General features: G+C 33.4%; 3 protein-coding genes across 3 annotated transcripts; 2 read left to right on the forward strand and 1 right to left on the reverse strand.

Moving 5' to 3' along the window:
* The first annotated feature begins 1,101 nt into the window (after positions 1-1,101).
* Positions 1,102-7,807, forward strand: LOC133197436 (autophagy-related protein 16-1-like). Its single transcript, XM_061333478.1, has 12 exons — positions 1,102-2,037; positions 2,648-2,970; positions 3,074-3,146; positions 3,301-3,406; positions 4,776-4,849; positions 4,952-5,023; positions 5,418-5,538; positions 6,575-6,748; positions 6,850-6,934; positions 7,027-7,074; positions 7,327-7,425; positions 7,639-7,807. The coding sequence occupies exons 1-12, from the start codon at positions 1,102-1,104 to the stop codon at positions 7,730-7,732; spliced, it is 2,205 nt and encodes a 734-aa protein (XP_061189462.1). The 3' UTR covers positions 7,733-7,807.
* Positions 7,808-10,900: 3,093 nt separating this feature from the next.
* LOC133197443 (uncharacterized) lies at positions 10,901-12,768 on the reverse strand. The gene has a single exon (XM_061333490.1). It carries the CDS (start codon positions 12,692-12,694, stop codon positions 10,901-10,903), a length of 1,794 nt encoding a protein of 597 aa, XP_061189474.1. The 5' UTR covers positions 12,695-12,768.
* Positions 12,769-16,917: 4,149 nt separating this feature from the next.
* Positions 16,918-20,859, forward strand: LOC133179290 (uncharacterized). The gene is made up of 5 exons (XM_061314079.1): positions 16,918-16,954; positions 18,053-18,211; positions 18,502-18,586; positions 19,787-19,936; positions 20,171-20,859. The coding sequence occupies exons 2-5, from the start codon at positions 18,194-18,196 to the stop codon at positions 20,431-20,433; spliced, it is 516 nt and encodes a 171-aa protein (XP_061170063.1). The 5' UTR covers positions 16,918-16,954; positions 18,053-18,193; the 3' UTR covers positions 20,434-20,859.
* The last annotated feature ends 610 nt before the right edge of the window (positions 20,860-21,469 follow it).

Here is a 21,469-nt window from a genome sequence, read left to right on the forward strand (position 1 = left end):
GTTTTTTAATAAACTTTGCTTCATATGAATACAAAAATAGATCTGCTAAAACCAGGCACAATTTCACGTAGTATGTACAGATTGTTGGAAATCTGGTCTCCGAAAACTACATAGACAATGTCAATGAGAAACTCAAGCTCTTTCTATTATCAACAACCTCGGAGAACTTATGTGTCGAATCAGAATGTTTCTTAACAAAAAAGTTTGCAGATGACCAATGACAAGATATGCAAGTTCATGAGTTCTATTTTCATTGAAGAAGCAGTTGTTTATGATCGACGTCAAAAAAGTATGGTCTTTGATTAAGTTTGGGGAATGGTTGTATTAATGCTACCGAGTTTGGTAAAATTTTGTAATTTCAGATTTTCTAAAAGTTCGTTGGAGTGAGTATACTCATCTGACCAACACCACTTCTCAAATATTTGTTGTACAGTACTCGGAGAATAAATATTCTGTCCCCGGTCATCTTGGAAATGATCATTCTGCCCTGTGAAGGAATGAAAATAAATAATCTAACTCGAAAAAAAATGCCGCCCCATCTTTCTTCTTTTTCAGAATCAAATCGTCGTCACATAGTTTTAAAAATTTTTGATGTAAATTTTTTTATCACATGATAATAGAAAGGTGCAACCTATGTCGGAAATGTGTGTTAACAGAAAATTTGGTATTTTGCCCTCGTAATCGCACTACTGAAAATAACACAACACCCTTGAAGTTTAAATTGCGTATCATTGTTGGTAACATTAGTAGGCAAGTTGGAGAAGTTATAAGCATGTGTTAATATCGAAAGTAGGCATACTTCGACATTGATTAATAGATAAGAAAAATAGAAGTCGTATTTTACAAATGCATGCACCTTGAACGAAAAAGGTGAGTTTCTTTTTTTTCTTTTCGAATGTTATAATCATGAAAGCAAAGAAAACGAAACAAACAACAGATGTATTTGCAGTTTGTGGCCAGATGTCATATGACGAATAAATTAGATATAAAATGATTTTAAAAATAGAAATTTTAATCATAGATCTTAAAAAATGTGATGTTCATACATAAATGTAAATACAAGTAAAAACAAAATTAAATCCTTTTTTTTAAATTTTAAAGATGGACAAGAATACGACAAAATGTGAAGTATGTAAATTGTATGACTCAGATCATCAGTACTGTAGGACATGTGATAAAAAACTGTGTACAAGTCAAATAATCCAGCATTTCTCAAAGGATGTGCCTGGCGAACATAGAATGGTCAATTTTTCAGTGAGAAGGGTGTACCCAAAGTATCCAAAATGCAAAATCCATTCCAACAAGAATTGCAAAAAGCTTTGCGAGACTTGTCATGACCCCATTTGTTCTAACTGCATTGCAGCAGGGGAACACAAAAACCACAAGACTGTAGAGATTCTAGATCTCTTTACGCCCCAAACAACAACTATGATTAAGGATAAAGATGAACTGCAAAATACTTTTATTCCTCAATGTAATGCGCTTGTGACTAAAGCAGAAAAAGAGATAGGCAATTTGGAAGATGACTATGAAGAGATTTTGAAATCCATTGCAAAACAGGAAGGCGAGTGGATTTGTGCAATCAAAAATGTAGCAACAGAATACAAAACCAATGTAACAAAGAACAGAATGAAACATACAACAATACTCAACGAGATCAAGAAAGACACAGAAAACTTAGTTTTACAAGCCGAAGAAGCAATGGATAACGTTACAGCTATACTAACCGCCAATGATGTAGCTATGTCAATGGATTACAAATCTAGAAATTTGGAGCTCTCAGATTCTTTAGAGAAATCGAAATCCATCGACTTCACCGAAATGAGGAGGACCTATTTCCCCATATTTTCCCCGAGATGTCCACACAGAGTTGAAGTATTTGAATTATTTGGTTCTCTATCGACCTACCGACTACAAGAAGCATTGTTTGAAAAAACAGAGAATGTTGCTCAGGTTGCAACATCACAACAAAACAATATCCATCAAGACATCATTGAGAAATCAGAAGAAAGAAACAGAGAAACTGAGACCAAAACGGTAATATAAAATGAATTAATCATAAGAAAAGCGATTCTAAATGTAGTTCTTGGTAAGGACAAGGGGCAATTGAATATGCGTGTAATATATACACTGTATCTATGTATTTACACTAGGAAATGTACATATAATATTCATATTCGTCATTAAGGTTATGCTACATTATGAAGAATTGCAACTAAATTTCAATCTATAACTTTTTGTTTGAAGTAAACATCAAGCAATAATATAGCAATAATATAGTCTATATGCATCAATTTTTCTTTTGTCTCCAGCCTTTGGAATCTCTACAGGTTATATTAAAATGATGAGTTAAAGTTTAGGCAACCCAATCGAAAATCAGTTTATAAATGCACTCGATTTACCCATATTTTTTCTCTATTGGTTAAGCCCTGATTATTGCACAAAAGAAAAAAAGGGAAGAGTGGGTTGTTAAAAATGTAATTTTTAAAAAAGGATATAGTGTCAAAGTTTTCTTCCAAAATTTATGCTTCTAGCATTTTAAAGACGTTAAAGAGACTATTCATGCCAGTGTATTCGTTATTTCTTCCGTAATCAGTTTTGCAAAGAATCGGTAGAGTATTGCATAACTGTACTCATAATTGTATAGGATGAGCATCCGAAAAAAGAACGGAAGAAACAGCCAATACAGTCAGATGTCGAGGAGGAGCATTTCCATAAATGTTCACTGAGAGACACGTCTTCTACAGCAGAATCCTCCTCCTCAGAGGTAGAAACAACAAAATCAGCAACAGAAAAGACAGCGACATGCACGTCTCCATTATCAACATCATCATCCACATCGGCGGAAACAACAAAACCAACGATGACGACAGCAAAGACAACAACATACATGTCATCTACATCATCATCCAAAGCGGCAGAAACAACAAAATCAACAATAACAACCGCAATGACAACCAAATACTTGAAGTATAAACAGATTATTATCATGAGAGAATCTTGTTATTTGAAAAAAAATAAGTTAACCTGTAAGATATAAAGTTATTTTACGAACATTATTTTTCATACAAAGACAGGTGGATGATCCTGCAATTGTCCCCAAAGATCGTGTTGGGTCAAGATGCTACGAAGTTTTGTGCGAATTTGTGAGTAGGTTTGCATGTACTTGGTCCATAATTTAAGTATTTAATATTGTTTTAGGGCATGAAAATAAGTACTTTCAAAAACAAATTGCCATTAAATGCTCCTGTACATCTTTGATTTTTTTTAGTAGGATTTATTGTAAGGTTATCGTTGTAGGATGCCCATGATGGTGATGTGAATGCCATTTGCTGGAGCCCTTCAGGGTCCCAATTTGCCACAGGGGGTGGAGACAAAACAGTAAAGCTGTGGCAAATCAATGAAGGTACGAGTCGTCAGAATTTCCCGAGTTGTCTGCTAAAATCAACTGCTACTCAGTTTTAGAGTAAATAAGTTTATGCAGAATTGATTTTTATTACTAGTATATGCACGTATCTTATTTGAATTTGTCCCAAAAAGGGGGAAACTGGTAAAGCAATACTAGTACATGTAATAGATGTTTACCCTTACTTGCAGGAAATGTGAAACGTTTTTCAGGGCTGCAAAGAACTGTGAACGATAGTATTTTTCTCCCGCCTACCTCCAAGTCAATTTTCAAAAGTTAACACATTTGAATGATTTTTCAGATCGTATATAGATATTTATATGAATTTTCATTAAACATTGCTTCTTTGGTAAAACAAAGAGAGATTACTCTATAATTTTGGTAAAACTGGTGTTTTTCACTATAGAAATCAACGGAAAACGGAAAATATTTTTAAAACATCTCTCCCCCCCCCCCCTCCGTGAAACAAAAATTCCTTTTTACAGGTAATATGGACTGTCATTTCACAAATTCATATCAAAGCTTTTTGTGTTTCACGGGGGGGGGGGGCATATGTTTACAGACAAAAAACAACAAAAATGCTTATTTTTTCACCAATTTCAAAGGGGTTTACAACTAAAACATTGTATTTTATTAATAATATATGTTTAATTTTATATGAGTAAAACATAAGAAAAGATTTAAGGAACATTTATTCATATCCAAGAATATTTTAAAATGTAATGATACTTTAAAGCCTGATTTTAATGAAAAATTTCGTCTACCCCACTTATTTAAAGAGCTGAAATTAGGGGTAATCAAATATTCAACACTGGAATTAAAATTATCAGTCAATTACCATTGAACTGTTCTTTGCATTCAACAAAGATTTTATGGCCAAATCGCCACTAGTATTAAATTAAATGGGTGTAAAATGTAGGCGGGAATCGAGAGTTAGCGTGCGTAGTTCTTTAATACGGTCAACTTACAGACTTTTTCTCTTAAATAAATTCATTGAATTGGAATTGAATAAACAATTATGAGGCCCGTAGCAACGGTTTCAAATGTGTGTGTGTGTGTTGGGGGCGGGGGGGGGGGGGCTTCACAAAAAAATCTGACAAGCAAATAAAAAAAAAAACCAAAACTGACCAAAAGGTGAGGGGGGCAACTTCCAAAAATTAAAAAAAAAAAGCCCCCCCCCCCTCTGCGGGCCTGGTTATTATAACAAAATCAGGGGTTTGAATAGACTCTGTACGGAAAGATTAAATCTGGAGCAATATATTTAAGTGCGATGCTACTATTCAAAATTTTGAGACTTTTAAGCACTTTTCGACGAGGGAGCTTTAAAAACTAAAAACAGTAAAATAATATTTTTTCCTTTGCAAAATAGCGGGAAGATGCAGGTGTACAGAAACCTTAACAGGAAGCAATGCTGGTATCATGTCTCTGGATTTTAACCTTAAGGTAGGAATTCTATAAATATTTCTGTTATATGTTTACAAGAATTTCAAATGTATAGCCCCCACCCTCCAAGAAAACATTGAGAAAGTAGTGAATTATTTGCAGGAAACGTTGATAGTTGGAGCTTCAACTGATGGCGCAAGTCGAGTTTGGGGTCTCAATGATTACTTACTGAAGGCAAGAATATGATTGTTACTTTTCATTTAAACATATTTTGTTTTGAGAAGTAAATTGTACAAAGCTGAAAATGAACTCATCATCCTAGTACATTTATGATTTTTGATCAAATAAAAAAAAAAAAAATTCAATAACTTGACTCTATGGAATTCCGTATACGACAGCCAACTGCTTACTGCCAACTACTCCGAGATTTATGTTTAATTTTAATTTTTTTTTTTTTTTTTTTTTTTTTTTTTTTTTTTTTGCTCTGCTTAAAATTACAGATTCTAATTATATTGTATATTTGTACAAGGTGATTTTTGTTTCCGTTTTCTTCATGATTTTTATGGCACGTCTGTTGAATTACTAGTACATCAACTTTAATTTCTCTTTGATATTTCTTTTGCTACAGCAAGCTTTTACTGGTCATTGTGATAAAGTGCTTGCAGCCAAATTCTTGGCAGACAGTCAAAAAATTGTCTCTGGAAGTTATGATAGGACACTAAAAATATGGGACTTACAACACGGCTCTTGTATGTATCAAATACTTAATATTATTTTGAAATGTTTCCAGCATCGCATATACTCAAAACCCTTTGCCCTTAATATTGTAGTATTGTACCAAGATTGTAAACTTTCATCATATCTGGAAAGAGGAGTGTTTGCAATACTTCTTAAAATGTTCACTGTTAAGTTTCGTACTTAAGAACCACGGACTATGATTGATACACACTATTTTAACACTATTAATTCCTTAGCTTCATATTTCAATAAGCAAAGAATGTTCTTATCTCACGAATCCAAATTTATAAAAAAAAAAAAAAAAAAAAAAAATCAGATTAAGTTAGCAGATTTTTTTTATCCAGGTTATGAAAATTTTTATATTGATAGATAAAATTAAGAAGAAAATGTTTACAAGTAGTAGAAAAATAAAGGATACATGTATCTGGAAATGGAATTAATGTCGCTCGGATTTTTTTTATATTTTCATCCCAGAATCCGCAGCAAGTTTGAAAGTGTACATCCATATATATACATATGCAATATCCATGCAACTTTGGTCCAGGTAGAGCTTACAGTAACTTGGGAATATAGCCCGATCAACATTGGAAAAAACGCTTATGGTACTGTTATAAGAGTAAATAGTTCGAAGAGTTGGCTAACATCCTGGATCCCATATTTAGACCTTCATCTTTTTACAGGGGAGGGGTCTGTGAGGGATCCTTTGACTGTCCAAAGAAATTGAGTTTACAAGACCGATAACCTATTTAGCTAGCCCGATCAAAATTGGGGAAAACCCGTAGAATACTTTTATAAGAGTACAAAGTTCGAAGAGCTGGCTAACATCCTGGATCCTGCATGGGGCTATATATATATATATATATATATATATATATATATATATATATATATATATATATATATATATATACCGTATCCAACGACGAAACATTGAATGTTCTGTTTATTGCACTTTCTTTGGTTTTTCCTTTTGTCCTTGTTGAAAACGAATAAGAACAAAACAAATTTACTTTTTATCGATATTTAATCTTTAATGATCATTTCAAGGTATAAACACGATGAATGCTGTTTCAAGGTGTAATGACCTTGTGACAATTGATGGGACAAACATTCTCAGTGGACATGTTGACCATAGATTAAGATTCTGGGACTGTCGTACAGACAAACCCACCAACGAAGTGTTGCTTCAGGAAAAAATAACTTCTCTGGACATATCCACAGGTAAGCACAATAGTAACAGTTAATTATAATCAAATATTTAAGATTATGTAAAACTTTTATTTAACTTGTTTTGAGTTTAATACAAGAAATTTCAATTTTAGACAAAATGAGTGTGCTGTGTTGTACCAGAAATGATACTTTAGAAGTGTTAGACCTGAGAAAGAACCAGATAGTAACCACACTAGAGTGAGACAAACAGTTTAAATAAATCGATTCCTTGGTTTCTGAACAGTTATATTAAACATCCTAAAACCACCTATTTTTTTTATTTGATTTAGACATGACGACTTTAGAGTTCACTGTGATTGGTCAAGAGCAGTATTCAGGTAAAAGAAAAATCATTCCGTCATAGCATAAAATGCAAAACACGGAGTAGTCAATGTTACTACTTTTACATATTTGATAAAATAAAGAACAATTGTAAATTGTATTACAAAATAAATAAATAGATAAACAAAACACAGAAGCAAATTGGATGTGAATCTATATGAGATGTAATATGCAGAGGATATACTAATTCCAAAAAATACAAAATAATGTAAGACTTTCCTATAATTTTCTATTCTTGCCGTTAACAGCGCAGACACTTCCGGTGCAGTGACAGGGTCAAGTAATGGTGCAGTGTTTATCTTTAATATCAAAACAGGAAAAGTTGAAGATATCCTGCAAAAACATACGTAAGTTAGACACACTGGTAAACACAGCTGAACGATTAACTTATTAGGTGGTATAAAGATGAAGCGATTGCCTCTCCCATTTAGTTGGGATTGCAGAAGGATGAAAATGATTCGTTATCCAAGTCTCACGTTGTAAAGCGAGACATAGAACATACATACATGTACTTATTTGTTTTTTTTTTATTCAATTTCGCTCAAATTATATTTTTTCAGGAATCCAGTGGTGGCTTGTTCCTGGCGAAATTCTTTGCTATTGACCTGTGAGAAATTACGTAAAATTATTTTATGGACAACTGTCATTCATTAGAAAAATATCTACATTTTCTGAATGCAGACATCTTTATTATTTAGAGAAAATGAACACAAATGAATAAGAAGGATAATATTAGCCATATTTCTAATTGTTATATAGATAAGTCTTAACACTTTTATTTCGGTTATTTTAAAATCCTTCAGTCAATATTTCGAAAGTGTATCTTTAACAAGAGCTGTTTTGTATAAATTTATTTAGCCTAAACCATCACCATTAAAACACAAATTCAAAGGGTGGTAAGAGTGTGTGTGATGTTTGATTAAGTCATGCTTATATAAGTAAAATGAATAAGTTTAACCGCATAGATTTTAATTTTTCATTCAAAAATTCGCAATAATGGGATTTGAAGTGACAAAAAGTTGTATAGATTAATAAGGATGGTTGCAGAAAGGTGGAAATTTGAACATCGTAGAAAGTTTACAATTTTTCTTAATGTTTAGAAATTTATTATCCTAACGAATTGCAACCAAAATAAGTCCATAAATATGTACCAATTCATGCATTCTTTTTTTGTTTGTATCAGCTGTCCTTAACAATTCATCGATTTTACTAAGGAATCAAACTTTAAAACAGAATATTGCGAAGACGACGCCACAAAAATGTTTCTGATGAAACATTGTTTTCGTGTCCTTTCAAGCAAAGCAGTTCCTGAGTCTCTTTCAGCCTTTATTTTACGGATTTATTACATACAAACTTAGATGAAAAAAGAATATGCGATCAGATCTTGCCAAAATGTCTCAAAGTTTTTGGGATCCTACTAAACTGAAAATATGATTGCCAATATTTTTTCGACGATCTCCGAACTGATTCTGTAAACATCTTTACAAAATAATAATCTTACACAATTTTATATTACATTGTATAGTTATGTTAAAGAACCCATCACAATATTTAAGAAAAAAACAGGAAAGTAAGGCCAAGGTCAAAGCGAGATCGGGAAATGAATATCTATCAAGTATATGTTGTTACATTGTTACATGTGAAAATTAAATTGGAAAAAAAATTCTCTCAGGGCCTCTTTGAAAATAACCGAAACAAAACACTGTGTCCTATAGTTGCAATGCTAGTATTAGTACTATACAATTATTGCTGTTTTGAAGTCAGTACGATGGATTAGCCACCTGATGAGTTCAACAGCACAAAGAGCGAGGTGAATGTTGTTCTTTGAGGGTGGCTAAACACAAAGAGTGAGTCAAGATAAATTAAACATAACCTGTATTTAATTGGAATTTCTCCACCTATGTTTGGTGTGATGTAGACAAAAATAAAGGATCTAAACTGAAAATATGGTTGTCTGTTTGGGTTTTTTTTTTCACTAAAACCCGCCCATGATTCTTGTCTTGACGTTTCTGACAGTTTATCTTGACAATTGTTGTTTTTGTCATAGACCTAAAAATGAATTTCCGGGTGGAGGACAATAACTAAATCAAGCGTCAGTCTTAAAAGTAACAAGAGGCCCATAGAACACAACGCTCACCCGAGTCACCTTGGCCATATGCTGTACTTCATGAATGGATTTTTACAAGATCCCCCTATTTTTTACACAGAAAAAAAAATTGTCTCCACGTTGTGGCTCCACCCTAGCCCAACGGGTTGAAATATAGCCAAACTTGAATACGCATAACATGGGATGCTTCAATATCGTTATGACTTACATGGCTTTGATTTTTTTTTTCTGCATAAATGCATAATGAATAATCGTTGCCCCGATGCTCTAATAAAAGATTTTCTTTAATTTCAAAAATATATAATTTCTCATATTTTCATGTATATAACTTCGAGTCTCTATTGTGTCCCCACCCTAACAACAGAAGCCATGACTAGGACAAACTTGAATGTACATATCTTTTAAGGAGTATATAATTAATTTGACAATTATGATGAGTCAATTTTGGTCCCCATCCTGGTACATCAGTATTTTCAAAAGTAATCGAGGTATGTTCGATTGTTTTGTAATTTTATAAAAGAGTATACATCAGATACATATTTACGGAAGCCCAATTAGGACCTATCAAAAATATTTTTGAATTCGATATAACGAATTGTTGAATTTGTTATAACGAATTTAATTCGTTATAACAGTTTCTTTGAATTCGTTATAACGAATTTAATCTGTTATAACAAATTTGTTGAATTCGTTATAACGAATTCAAAAATTTGTATAACGAATTAAATTCGTTATAACGAATTCAAAAATTTGTATAACGAATTAAATTCGTTATAACGAATTCTGAAACTTGCTTTAACGAATTAGATTTGTTAAAACAAAGTCTCTAATATGATATAACGATTTAAATTCGTTAAAACGAATTCGCCAAATCGTTATATCGAATTCATAAATATTTTTATAGGCCCTGATTGATGAATTTGATTTAACGAATTTAATTCGGTATAACAAATTTTTGAATTCATTATAACGAATTAAATTTGTTATAACAAATTTTTAAAATTTGTTTAAACGAATTTAATTTGTTATAACAATATTTTGAATTCGTTATAACAAATTCAACAAATTTTGGTATAACAGATTAAATTCGTTATAACAAATTCAAAGAAATTGTTATAACGAATTATATTCGTTATAACAAATTCTACAATTCATTATATCGAAAATATTTTTGATAGGTCCTTAATGGGCTACCGTGCATTTTCCATTAATTCTTCAAATTTATTTTCACTCTTTGATAGTATAGTATCAGAAATCAGTTATTTTTGCAATCCAATCAAAATGAGACAAAAATGTGCATTTTCTTCACGGTTTTTTTTTTGCTATGGGAAATATTGAGAGCAGTTGCACGAGCAAATTTTTTCTGCAAGTAATTCGTCTTTGATAAAGACATCTTGGATGAAAAATGTTTGTTCAAGTCTGTGCTTAATATTTCCTGGAAGAAAAATGCTTGAGAATGAGCAATTTTATACAAAATATTCGAAAATTGCAGGGAAAGATGAACTTTATGATGTCATATTTTTAAGATAAGGGTATTTGGATCAAATTGAAAATCATGAATTTAAACGTCACCTGTATAGCTGTGTAAAATGAACCCATAGATAAAGTAAAATAAGTTCATTTTAGGGTGCCACTTGAGACCTTAATCGAATATAATCCTTTAATTATAAAGATGCAAGACAATTCCAAATACTCTTATTATATGTTCTCAATAATTACTTCAATTCACAAATTATCACTTTTAGTTTTTCTTCCACAACAAAAAATTTGACACTGTTATCTTTAAATTTTACACATTGAGGTTCTTTGAATCCCTGCAAAATCTTTAAGGTATTTCCATCCGCCGATATTATATGAATATTGTTGCTTTCATAACCACACACGTAGACATTTCCCGTATCATCAACAGCCAGGCCATATGCTGCACGTAAACAGGGGTGTCTGTAAGTAAATTTTGTGGTGTTCATGTTGCTTTTTTTCGTTACTGTATTTTTTGAATAACACGAATATATAAGATTCCCATTTAAATCTGCAGCTAAGTCATCCGTGTTTGCATCTACTTTTGTTTCTTCAAGATGTTCAAAATCTCCATTACAGGTCTCCATGATTCTTTTTCCCGCTAATATTACTTTATTCTCCATTTTCGTTATACCTCTGCATGTACAATTTACTGGAAATGTCTTAATTTCAGATAAATTGTCGAGTCTTACCATTTTGACTTCCCTAGTATCAGGGAATGTGATATAAAGAAGATCTAAGTATACATAAACTTCCCATGGTGCACTCGAAAACTTAGCTTCCTTGTCCAAAACACCCGTTTCAGTGTAAATGAGGCAGCGGTGCAGTTTATGATCAATCAAGAGTAAGCGTCCATCGGATAAAAAGGCACCTCCTCTGATATCTGAATTCATTACTGTAAATTGATCGATAACACACAATTGAGATTGAGCTATGTCAATAGTTTCTGGAATGTTTATACTCATTTCATCCATTTCTAGGCTTAAAAGCTCTTTTAGATTTTCAATTCTATCAATGGGCGTTGCCTTTAAATCTATCTTTACAGTTTTCAGGTCAAGTTTTCTTATTTCTTTGAGTTTTTCTCTTACTACAGAATACTGTATTAGAAGATCAACATCATCTCCATGTTCTAATGTGTCACTGATCAATTTCAAAGAGTGCTGTATATAGGCCTTCATATTTTCATGACCAAGGATAGTAGCTTCTAGCTTTGCTTTACTATCTTTTGACATTTTTGCTATTTGGTTCAGCTGTGTTTCCTGTAGTTTCTTTAAATACTGTATTGACCTTTCATAAACACTTCTGATCATATCAGTGTACAAATCAGTTTTTTCATCAATTTTTGCAACATTCATTTTCTCCTCCTCAATGATATTTTCAAATAAAAGACAAAATGCCTTCATTTTTTTCATAAGTCCCCTTGCACGGATATTTGTTTTATCAGAATTAATCACTTGTTCCTGTATTGAACCTATGTGGTCACAGGTTCTATGCAACATAGGAACACACAGGGCACAAGAGGGTACTTGATGGTCTCGGCAAAAAAGCTCCGATTTATTTTGTTTATGTACCCTGCAGAACTTTGAAACAACATCAACTGGCTTAGTGGCAGACGTGATTTCACCTAAAGACAATGTTTCATGATCACATACAGTGGAAAACTTCTTATGCACTTTTGTACAGTTTTCACAGAAAGATCTCCTACAATCTTTACACCAGTTTGTCGCTACCACGTCTTCTCCATCTTCGACACATGCGTCACAATTAATTGTCGACAAACCTAAGCATTTTTCAGTCAAGTACTCTATGAATTTATTTAACGGAAATAATTCGGTCCATTTATCTGGAGGCCACTGGCCTACTGACCCTGGAGCTGCAATGAACTCTCGACAAAGAGGACATGTAAATCCCAGTGAGATTTGACCACTGCAAGACGATTTGATGAGACCGTCTAAACAATGATGACAAAAAGTATGGAAACAAGGCAACATCCTTGGCTTGTGAAACTTCTGAAAACATAATGGACAAACTGCTAAATCATTTAAACAACCAGTGTTTCGTGTTGACGACGTGGCCATTACAGCTTTTCCTTGGAATTTAAACCGAAAGTTGTATTGATCCCGATACGATTTTAAAAAAAGCATTTGTACGTTGTACAATTTAGAAAATCGTCTGTAAGATTTATAGACTGTTTTGTGCGCTTTAGAAAATGAATTCAAAGTGAACTTTTTAAAAGTTGTTTGCCCAATGTTTTAACCCCCTTCCCCCTTTTTTTCCCTTATGGACAGATGGAACATAAATAAGAAATAGACCTCTGCTTGTGTCATCTAAAAATCTTACGAACAACTTGACCAGAAACAAATATACACTGACTTTTTGACTTTATCTTTAACCGAGCAAAATACATTTGAAGTAAGCAACATATGGATACCTTATACTTGGGACATTAGAGTATGCTGAAAAGGTGTGCCATGACCCCGATGCTATAGTAACGTTAGTGAGAAACGTTCAATCTGGTAAACACAGTTGATTGTAACTGTATAAATATGAAGCTATTACTTCTCTCCTTAAATCGGTATAAAGCAATAAAAATGTAAACCAAAGGTGAAGAAAGAATGAAAAAGGTGAAGATAACGAACAGTGACGATCTCAAAAACCCTCAAACAATACAAATCTGTAAACAGGGCACAAAACACGGACCCCGGAAATTCCAGAGGTAGGATCGGTGCGTAGAAGGAGTAGGAACCCCCTGCTGACCGGTAACACCCGTCATGAGCCCTGTGCATTGATCAGGAAGACGGAATATTCCGTAATCAATTTTATTTTTTTGTTTGTTTGTATATTGTTTAACGTCCCTCTCGAGAATTTTTCACTCATATGGAGACGCCACCATGCACTTGCCGGTGGAGAGCTGCAAATTTTGAGCAGTGAGGGATCTTTTTCGTGCCAGCACCTACTGCGACACGGGACCTCGGTTTATACGGTCTCATCCGAAGGACCGGTCTCCACGTCCCACAGAGGGATTCGAACCCGCGACGTAAGGATCCCTTACTTCGCGACTCTAGAGCAGACGCTCTAACCACTGCGCCACGCGGGCGACTAGTCAATTATAGTATAAAAACAAAGGCCTAACAATTGGTATGAAACACGTCAGCCATAGAATCAGAGTGATTTTTAACTAAGTAATTTTGCTGATGACCAATTACAAGATATGAAAATTTCCGAGTTAAATAAATTGTACACTTTTCTAAATTCTGTTAATTCAATTTGTCTCAGCATCAGGGGCCATAAGTGGTTTGTTCCATCATGGAGAAAAACCTTATTATGTGTGTTGGATACATAATTCCTTAGGATAATTTTTGTATGTATGTCTTTCTATGGGCTTGTAATCATTATAATTAACTTGAATACATTTTCCATTGTATCAGTATAAAATGATCCTTTTCATAAAATACAGTAGTTTTAAAACGGATAATGCCACAATTAACGAAAAATTCTAGTTTTAAATACAGAATTTGGCATGTGTCTAATAAATAATGCGATGTAAAACTCAATGTAAATTCGTTGCTTTCCGAAAAAGTAACAATGCCTTATCGAAGAACCAGAATTGCGATGATTGACAATTTAAACTCAATATCTCTACGAGTTAAGCCCTTAAAGGTATAGTCACAAGATTCGATTTTTTTATTCGATTTTCTATCCTGAACGAATGAATGAAAATCGATTAAAAATTGCATTGTGTGACCTTTAGACACAGTTAACCAGTGTTTGTTCAGAAAGTAAGAGAAAGAACTAAAATTTTAATTTTGCATTTTTGTCTTACGTTAATTGTCATGGCAATACCTACAAATAAAATTATTTTAAAATCTTTGCGAGGAAAATACATGTAATTCTGTATTTAATGATGTTTTATCCATGAAAATTACCCACAAATATTGTTGCAATAATTATTTTCAAAAACCGATTTTTCATTGAAATATACACTTGTAAAAATAAGATGATTCACTTACGACCATTTGCTGTACTTGTATTTTTCATTGAAATATACACTTGTAAAAATAAGATGATTCACTTACGACCATTTGCTGTACTTGTCCAAGTTATCCAATGTAATTTTATTCATATGTTTATTTCAATGATTGAATTGGGGATTACACGTATTTGACGGAAATAATAGAGATGTTTCGCAGACCAACCTGTGCGTGTACAGTACAAGTTAGAAATGCAAGTCCTCGTTTACATCACTTTTCTCGATTAGCAACATAGCTTGTACGTGTACTTGGAAATGCTTTTAGTACAAAAGTCTTTATCTTCGGATAGTTTTTTTTTGAGTAAATTTATCCTTTTAAATTTATAATGTCCATCACTAATTTAATTGATTTTATGCAAATATTTATAAAAATAAACTTCAACAAAAGGCCCATGGGCCACATCGCTCATATGAGCACATTGGATAGGAAAAACCACAAATCGGTTCAGTATTGAAAAGTTTACGGAGGGGGGGGGTGTTGAATTTTAAACTACCTGAGGATGCTTCCATATCAATATAACAAATGGCTTTGCTGTTCTTGAGCAGAAGATATTTAAAGATTTTTTTCCTATATATTCCTTTGTAAAAGTTTGTCAGATACCCCATTGTAGCCTCTCCCTACCCCGGGGGTTATTATTTGAACAAACTTGAATCTACACCACTTGAGAATGCTTATATATCAGTATGACTAAATTTGGTTTTGCTGTTCTTGAGAAAAAAGATTTTTTTCCTTATATTCCTATGTAAAACTTTGACCCCCAATTGTGGCCCCACCCTATCCCGGGGCTCATCATTTGAACAAACTTGAATCTACAATACCTGAGGATGCTTCCATATCAATATGACAAAACATGGCTTGGCTGATCTTGAGCAGAAGATTTTTAAAGTTTTTTCCCCTATATATTTCTACGTAAAACTTTGATCCCCCCTTGTGGTCCCATCCTACCCCCAGGGGTCATGATTTGAACAAACATGAATCTATACTAACTGAGGATGCTTACATATTAATATGATTAAACAAGGTTTGCTGTTCTAGAGAAGAAGATTTTTAAAGTTTTTTCTTCTATATTTTTATGTAAAACTTTGATCCCTCACTGTGGTCCCACCCTACGCCCAGATGCCATGATTTGAACAAATTTGAATCTTCACTACCTGAGAATGACTTACATATCCAAATGACTTAACAAGGCTTTGCTGTTCTTGAGCAAAAGATTTTTTTCCCTATATATTTCTATGTAAAACTTTGATCCCCCATTGTGACCCCACCCTCCCCCCAGGGGTCATGATTGAACAAATTTGAATCTATACTACCTGAGGATGCTTACATGTATATATTTATATGACTAAACAAGGCTTTGCTGTTCTTGAGAAGAAGATTTTTAAAGATTTATTCCTATATATTTCTATGTAAAGCTTTGATCCCCTATTGTGACCACACCCTACCCCCAGGGGTCATGATTTTAAAAAGTTGAATTTACACTATGTAACAAAGGTTTCCTATAAGTTTCAATTTTTGGGGGCCAATGGTTTTTGAGAAGAAGATTTTTAAAATATGCCACCAAAATTTCACTATTTTCTTCATTTGAACAAACTTGAATCGCTTTCACCCAAGGATGCTTTGTGGGAAGTTTGGTTGAAATTGGCCATGTGGTTCTGGAGAAGAAGTCGAAAAAGTGAAAAGTGTACAGACGGACTCAGACAAAATGTGATCAGAAAAGCTCACTTGAGCTATCAGCTCAAGTGAGCTAAAAAGAATACTTATACCCTTAATTCGTAAAAATACTCTTCTGAAAGTCAGGATTAGTGTATTTAAAGCTTAATAAAATATTTTTTTTACCATAAAAACAATGAGGTTCTTTGTATCAGTACTTGCACTAAATCGTCGGGTTTTAGAAAAACACAAACTTTAATTGAAATAAACAATTAATAAAAAAAATATACGATACAAGTTTGCTCTTGTGGATACTCTGCGATTTACACGTACATAGATACGTAGAATTCCATCATTAGCTAAATTGATGGCGTAATGCACATATTTTCCCTCCTACACGTACAAGTACACGAACATGTTGGTTTGCGAAACATAGAGATAGTACGACTTGTCGGAAGGCATCCTAGGTCACGTCACATTAAACGTTACGTCATGACGAATGTGCACATATGACGTCACGTTTTTCAACCATATAATATTTGTGGATACGCAACTTGATAAAATTGACAGGTAACTAAATGTAAATGTTGATTTTTGAAAATCAGTTAAAACAAATAATACAAATCCATTAATACCGTCACGGTAGCTCAGTCGGTGGAGCGCTCGCTCCGTGATCGGAAGGTCGTGTGTTCGAATCACGGCCGCGGCTGACCTAAGCCGATAAAAAAATAGGTAGCTTGTTCCTTCGCCAAGCGCTCGGCACTTTGAAGTGAAAGTTACGGGTCCTTCGGATGAGACCTTAAAAACAGAGGCCCCGTGTCACGGTAGGCGTTGGCACGATAAAGAACCCTCACTGCTCAATGACCCTGAGTGTCGAGTAAAGGTTTAAATTTGAAGCCCTTAACCGGTATATGGTGACGTCTCTAGGCCTATATGACTGAAAAATTCTTGAACGGGACGTAAAACAACATACAATCAATAAATCAAATCCGTTAATTTTCTTGACATTCAGATTGCAGAGAAAAAAAATGACAAAATGCCGTACAGGAAATCAAATAATCAAATCATGTGTTAGATATATCTGTTTGTCAATACATTAAACAGTGTTAAGTCCAAACTAGACCTATCGGTAACTTTTTTACGGAATCCAATTTCTGTAAGGGAGAGTCTTTAATATAGTCGACGTCCTTGGAAAATTGCTACAGGTACTCAGTTCTCCGGGATATTTTTTTTTTTAGTATTATGGATTTTGAAGAATTTTTTTTATCCTTGACTGGCTTGAGCTTGTGGAATCATTAATTTTTGTGGGGGTTTAATTTTCGTTGATTTCGAGGTATGAAGAGACGGGGTCCACGAATTTAAGTTCACTTCGAAATGTTCACATATTCTACTCAACAATTCGTCATCCACGAAATAAAATCCTCACAAACCCATATATTTTCCTTAAATCACGGAAATTTGACCCCATGAAAATATGGACCAAAAAAAAAATAAATAAATAAAATAAAATGGACAAACGTGTTACAGATACCTTGTATCTGTACATGATGACAATTTCATCAAAATTGATATTTCCCTCTAACCCTATACATGTATTATAAATCAATAAACATAAATATACAAACTTTAAATTGATTCATATTGTAAAAGTTGAACATAAATTTGCAGGTTAACTAAGAAATTTCCCAAACCATGAGGCGCCATGTACTTGTGTCATTGTTGACAAAGAAAAAAGAACAGTACTGAACTAACTAGAAAAATCCTGGTCCAGTGCACCAAAAAAGCCCTCGTGGTTGGTTTGAATGAATTATGAGGCAACACTCTCTCGTAAGTTTCATAATTAATCATAAAATATGCTTTTCAAAATTAAAGACAATTGTCAATGCTCGATCATCCTTAAAGAAATACCTGGTATCCAAACAATTTAAACTCTAGGCGAAACTATGTACACGGTGTAGAAGATGCAAGAAAACAATGACATTTAAATTGTTCTATTCTGTTGTTTTACTAAAATACAGACGTATATACAGTATCAACATTTGGGTTAAATAATATTGCTCTGTTTGGGAATGCTTCTGCAAGAAGTTTTTTTTTTTTTTTTTTTGCTCTTTCTGTAGGTTTTTCTAGTGTTGGTGATTCCTCTTCTTGTACCATTAGACGCTTGGCTATTTTGGAATGAGAATTCTCAATGTCCAGCAAGAAGTAAAATTTTGAAGTACACGTTTTTCAAATTTAATTTTTTTTGTGTGTGTCGGTAGATCTCTCCTTCATTATTGCGTTTACGTTATCTCAGATATAAGTGAATTAGAACTACTGCCATCTCTGCATAGAATTCAATGAAAGTTCTAGGGAGTTACAGTTTGCACATTAGGAATTCTTTAAAACATCTACATATACTTCTAAAAGAGATGTATTAAATTTTGAATCGAAATGTAGAATATTACAAAAATACGTTTCACGCTTGGTACATTGTACGCCTATTATCATCCGGTGGAAATCATTCCCTTTCTTGGAAATATAGAGCCGTTATCAGTTGAAATAACCAAATGAGATATATAAAATGGTAAGTTACCGGTACTACATAAAACAATCTAATTAAAATTAGATGTTCCGAATCCGCTACCGCTTCTCAAACCATTTGAGAAGCGGTAGCGGATTCGGAACATCTAATTTTAATTAGATTGTACATAAAACGGTAACAGTTGTAGTACAATAATTTGAAATGATATCATGTGTACAAGAACAAGCCAGAAAATTATTTTTTTTTAATTTTGACAATTTGAATCCATGTAATTTATCTATCCTTTCCCACTTAAATAAAATTTTCCAGATGTAGTGGAAAGACGCGATTTACTTTTAAATTTTCATAAACGTAGCATGGAATTTCACACTTTGATAGAATATCTGAAATTGATGATTTTCTTACATTTCTCCCTATGATTTATAGTTATGTCTTGATTATTGTTACTTTAGCGAGGAATTCCTTGGATATAATCGAATTTTAATCGATAATTCATATGCATATCAGTGATTTTACAAACAACGCATATTAAGAAATATCCTTATGGTCAGGATAATGTACTTTTTAAAAATTGTATTTTTAAATTAATCTAACATCAATTTAAACTTTAAAAGGTATATTTCGTTTTCATATTTAGGCTGCAAAATCTTTAAAATGGTAACATGGGCGCGAGTCCAGAGATGTTCATGAATTTTATTTGCAAACAGTCAATTTATGTACACGTTCGTCTTCCAGGTTTTTTTCAAAACAATTGGCAAAATTAAGATGAGCAGAATACCTGTCCATATATAGGGGAAAGGGGGGGGGTTTCCTGGGATCCAAACATACTACGTACTGTACTTCTAAGATTCACTATCGTTCGTTGCTTATTTCCCATCCAGATGGTACTTTTCCGTACTACTTTGGCACCTCAGACCTGAGATGTATGGTGGCACAACCAATAGAACACAGACGATCCGCCTCTTCTCGATATATCTGGTCCTGGACTCACAGATTTATCCAGTACAGGGGGAAGTACTTCGACTTTCTAGGTACGAATTAGACTCTAATAAAGAAGCGCTGAGGAGGGAAAAAACAAATATTTGTGATTATCGGCGATTTAATTGAACAAAAGTTACACTTTTTCCATATTTTCTTTTGTAAAATAGTTTACATCTACATCTCTAGATTTGGATTTTTGAATAATGTCAAGAAGACGAATGGTATTTTGGATATTGTGAAATTATCTTAAATATTTTACAATTCCTTAATCTGAAATATTAAAGGCAATTCAGAAGTGAAGATATCGAGCAGTCGACTGAACGGGCATGTCTGCAGCGGACACATGGAGAAGGAACCTGCAGGCTACAGTCAACTGAGTCTGCACTGTGTTGAGGGATGTGCGAAAAATTACCCCTGTGAATACGGGAAATACAAATTTGTATGGAATAACTGTCATCAGTTTACCAACAGACTTTCCGAGGTACTGTGTAAGAGCGGGAATCGGTGTCCGTTATGGTGTTTGAGAAATTGTACATTAGAGGGATAAAGTTCTGATTGATTGAATTGACTTCATGATTTTGACAACACTAACATAAACTTTTGTTATAATATGTCGTTCAACTTCAACTGATATCAATTTTTATTACTAGATTGGCTTTGTTTATATTTTTCATTGAGCAAAAACAATTTTGTTGATTATCAGAAACACATTACCTTTGCCCTGTAAAACTACTGTAATCAATAGTAGTCAGGCGAATATCAGACTGAAACTCCACTATTTGAACATTTCATATGAAATTTGAATATTACACTTGCTGAATATTAGGAGAAAAAAATAACTTTTAAACTTGTATTTTGAAATGAAGCTTATTGAAAAGCAATAGTATCCCGTATTGTTGAGAGCATTGTCTATTATCGTTTCTATCTATATCAGATGACCGGGCTTCAGTTATATGAATATTATACAACTTCATCGCAATTTAGTTTTACTTTTCATTATTTTATGATTCACTGGATACGCTCGTGTATAGGTTATATTGAAAGACAACCACATTAGGGGCCGAATTTCCTGAAAGACATCATTCTTATTTCTTATAGTCAAGACAACTGTTAGCACTGTAAACAGAAGGTGACAACACCCTGAAATTTTAATGAGAACATCATATCGACTTCTCATTGTCAAAGGATATCACCTCGGTTCCAAATAAATTACTTTATGAACAACAACATTCTAAAGTTTGAATTCATTTAAGTGCCCCTAAATAAGTTTCTGTAGAGATTTTTTAACAAACGAACAGACTACCAAAAACACAAGGACATTATCCTGCTTTGGAAGCAGTACTCCAGCATACGAAGAGGTTCACTATGAGATACGTTTGACTTGGCCGCCACGTATATAAGGAGTGTTGGTACGTTAACCGAGGCTCTTACTTGTAGGAGTATGGATGCAGATACACATTTCTCCTAGGCCCCTCACTGATTTCACTTCTGGTGTTTCCAGGGGTCCGTGTTTCATTTTCCACTATTTTTGTTTATGAAACATCGCCGTTATACTGATACAAAGAATTGTAAATTAAATATAT

This window comes from Saccostrea echinata, unplaced genomic scaffold (genome assembly GCF_033153115.1).
Source record: "Saccostrea echinata isolate AGI-Se365-2 ecotype Australia unplaced genomic scaffold, CSIRO_AGI_Sech_v1 ptg000001l, whole genome shotgun sequence".
NCBI lineage: Eukaryota > Metazoa > Mollusca > Bivalvia > Ostreida > Ostreidae > Saccostrea > Saccostrea echinata.

Bases quoted from the DNA above. Each gene is read 5' to 3' on its own strand.
- LOC133197436 (XM_061333478.1), top strand. From the start codon at position 1,102: ATGGACAAGAATACGACAAAATGTGAAGTATGTAAATTGTATGACTCA. The intron at 2,038-2,647 runs GTAATATAAAAT...ATAATTGTATAG, and splicing joins GAGAAACTGAGACCAAAACG to GATGAGCATCCGAAAAAAGA. The intron at 7,075-7,326 runs GTAAAAGAAAAA...TGCCGTTAACAG, and splicing joins TGGTCAAGAGCAGTATTCAG to CGCAGACACTTCCGGTGCAG.
- LOC133197443 (XM_061333490.1), bottom strand. From the start codon at position 12,694: ATGTTGCCTTGTTTCCATACTTTTTGTCATCATTGTTTAGACGGTCTC.
- LOC133179290 (XM_061314079.1), top strand. The intron at 18,587-19,786 runs GTAAAATTTTGA...TTTCCCATCCAG, and splicing joins TTCTCAATGTCCAGCAAGAA to ATGGTACTTTTCCGTACTAC. The intron at 19,937-20,170 runs GTACGAATTAGA...GAAATATTAAAG, and splicing joins GAAGTACTTCGACTTTCTAG to GCAATTCAGAAGTGAAGATA.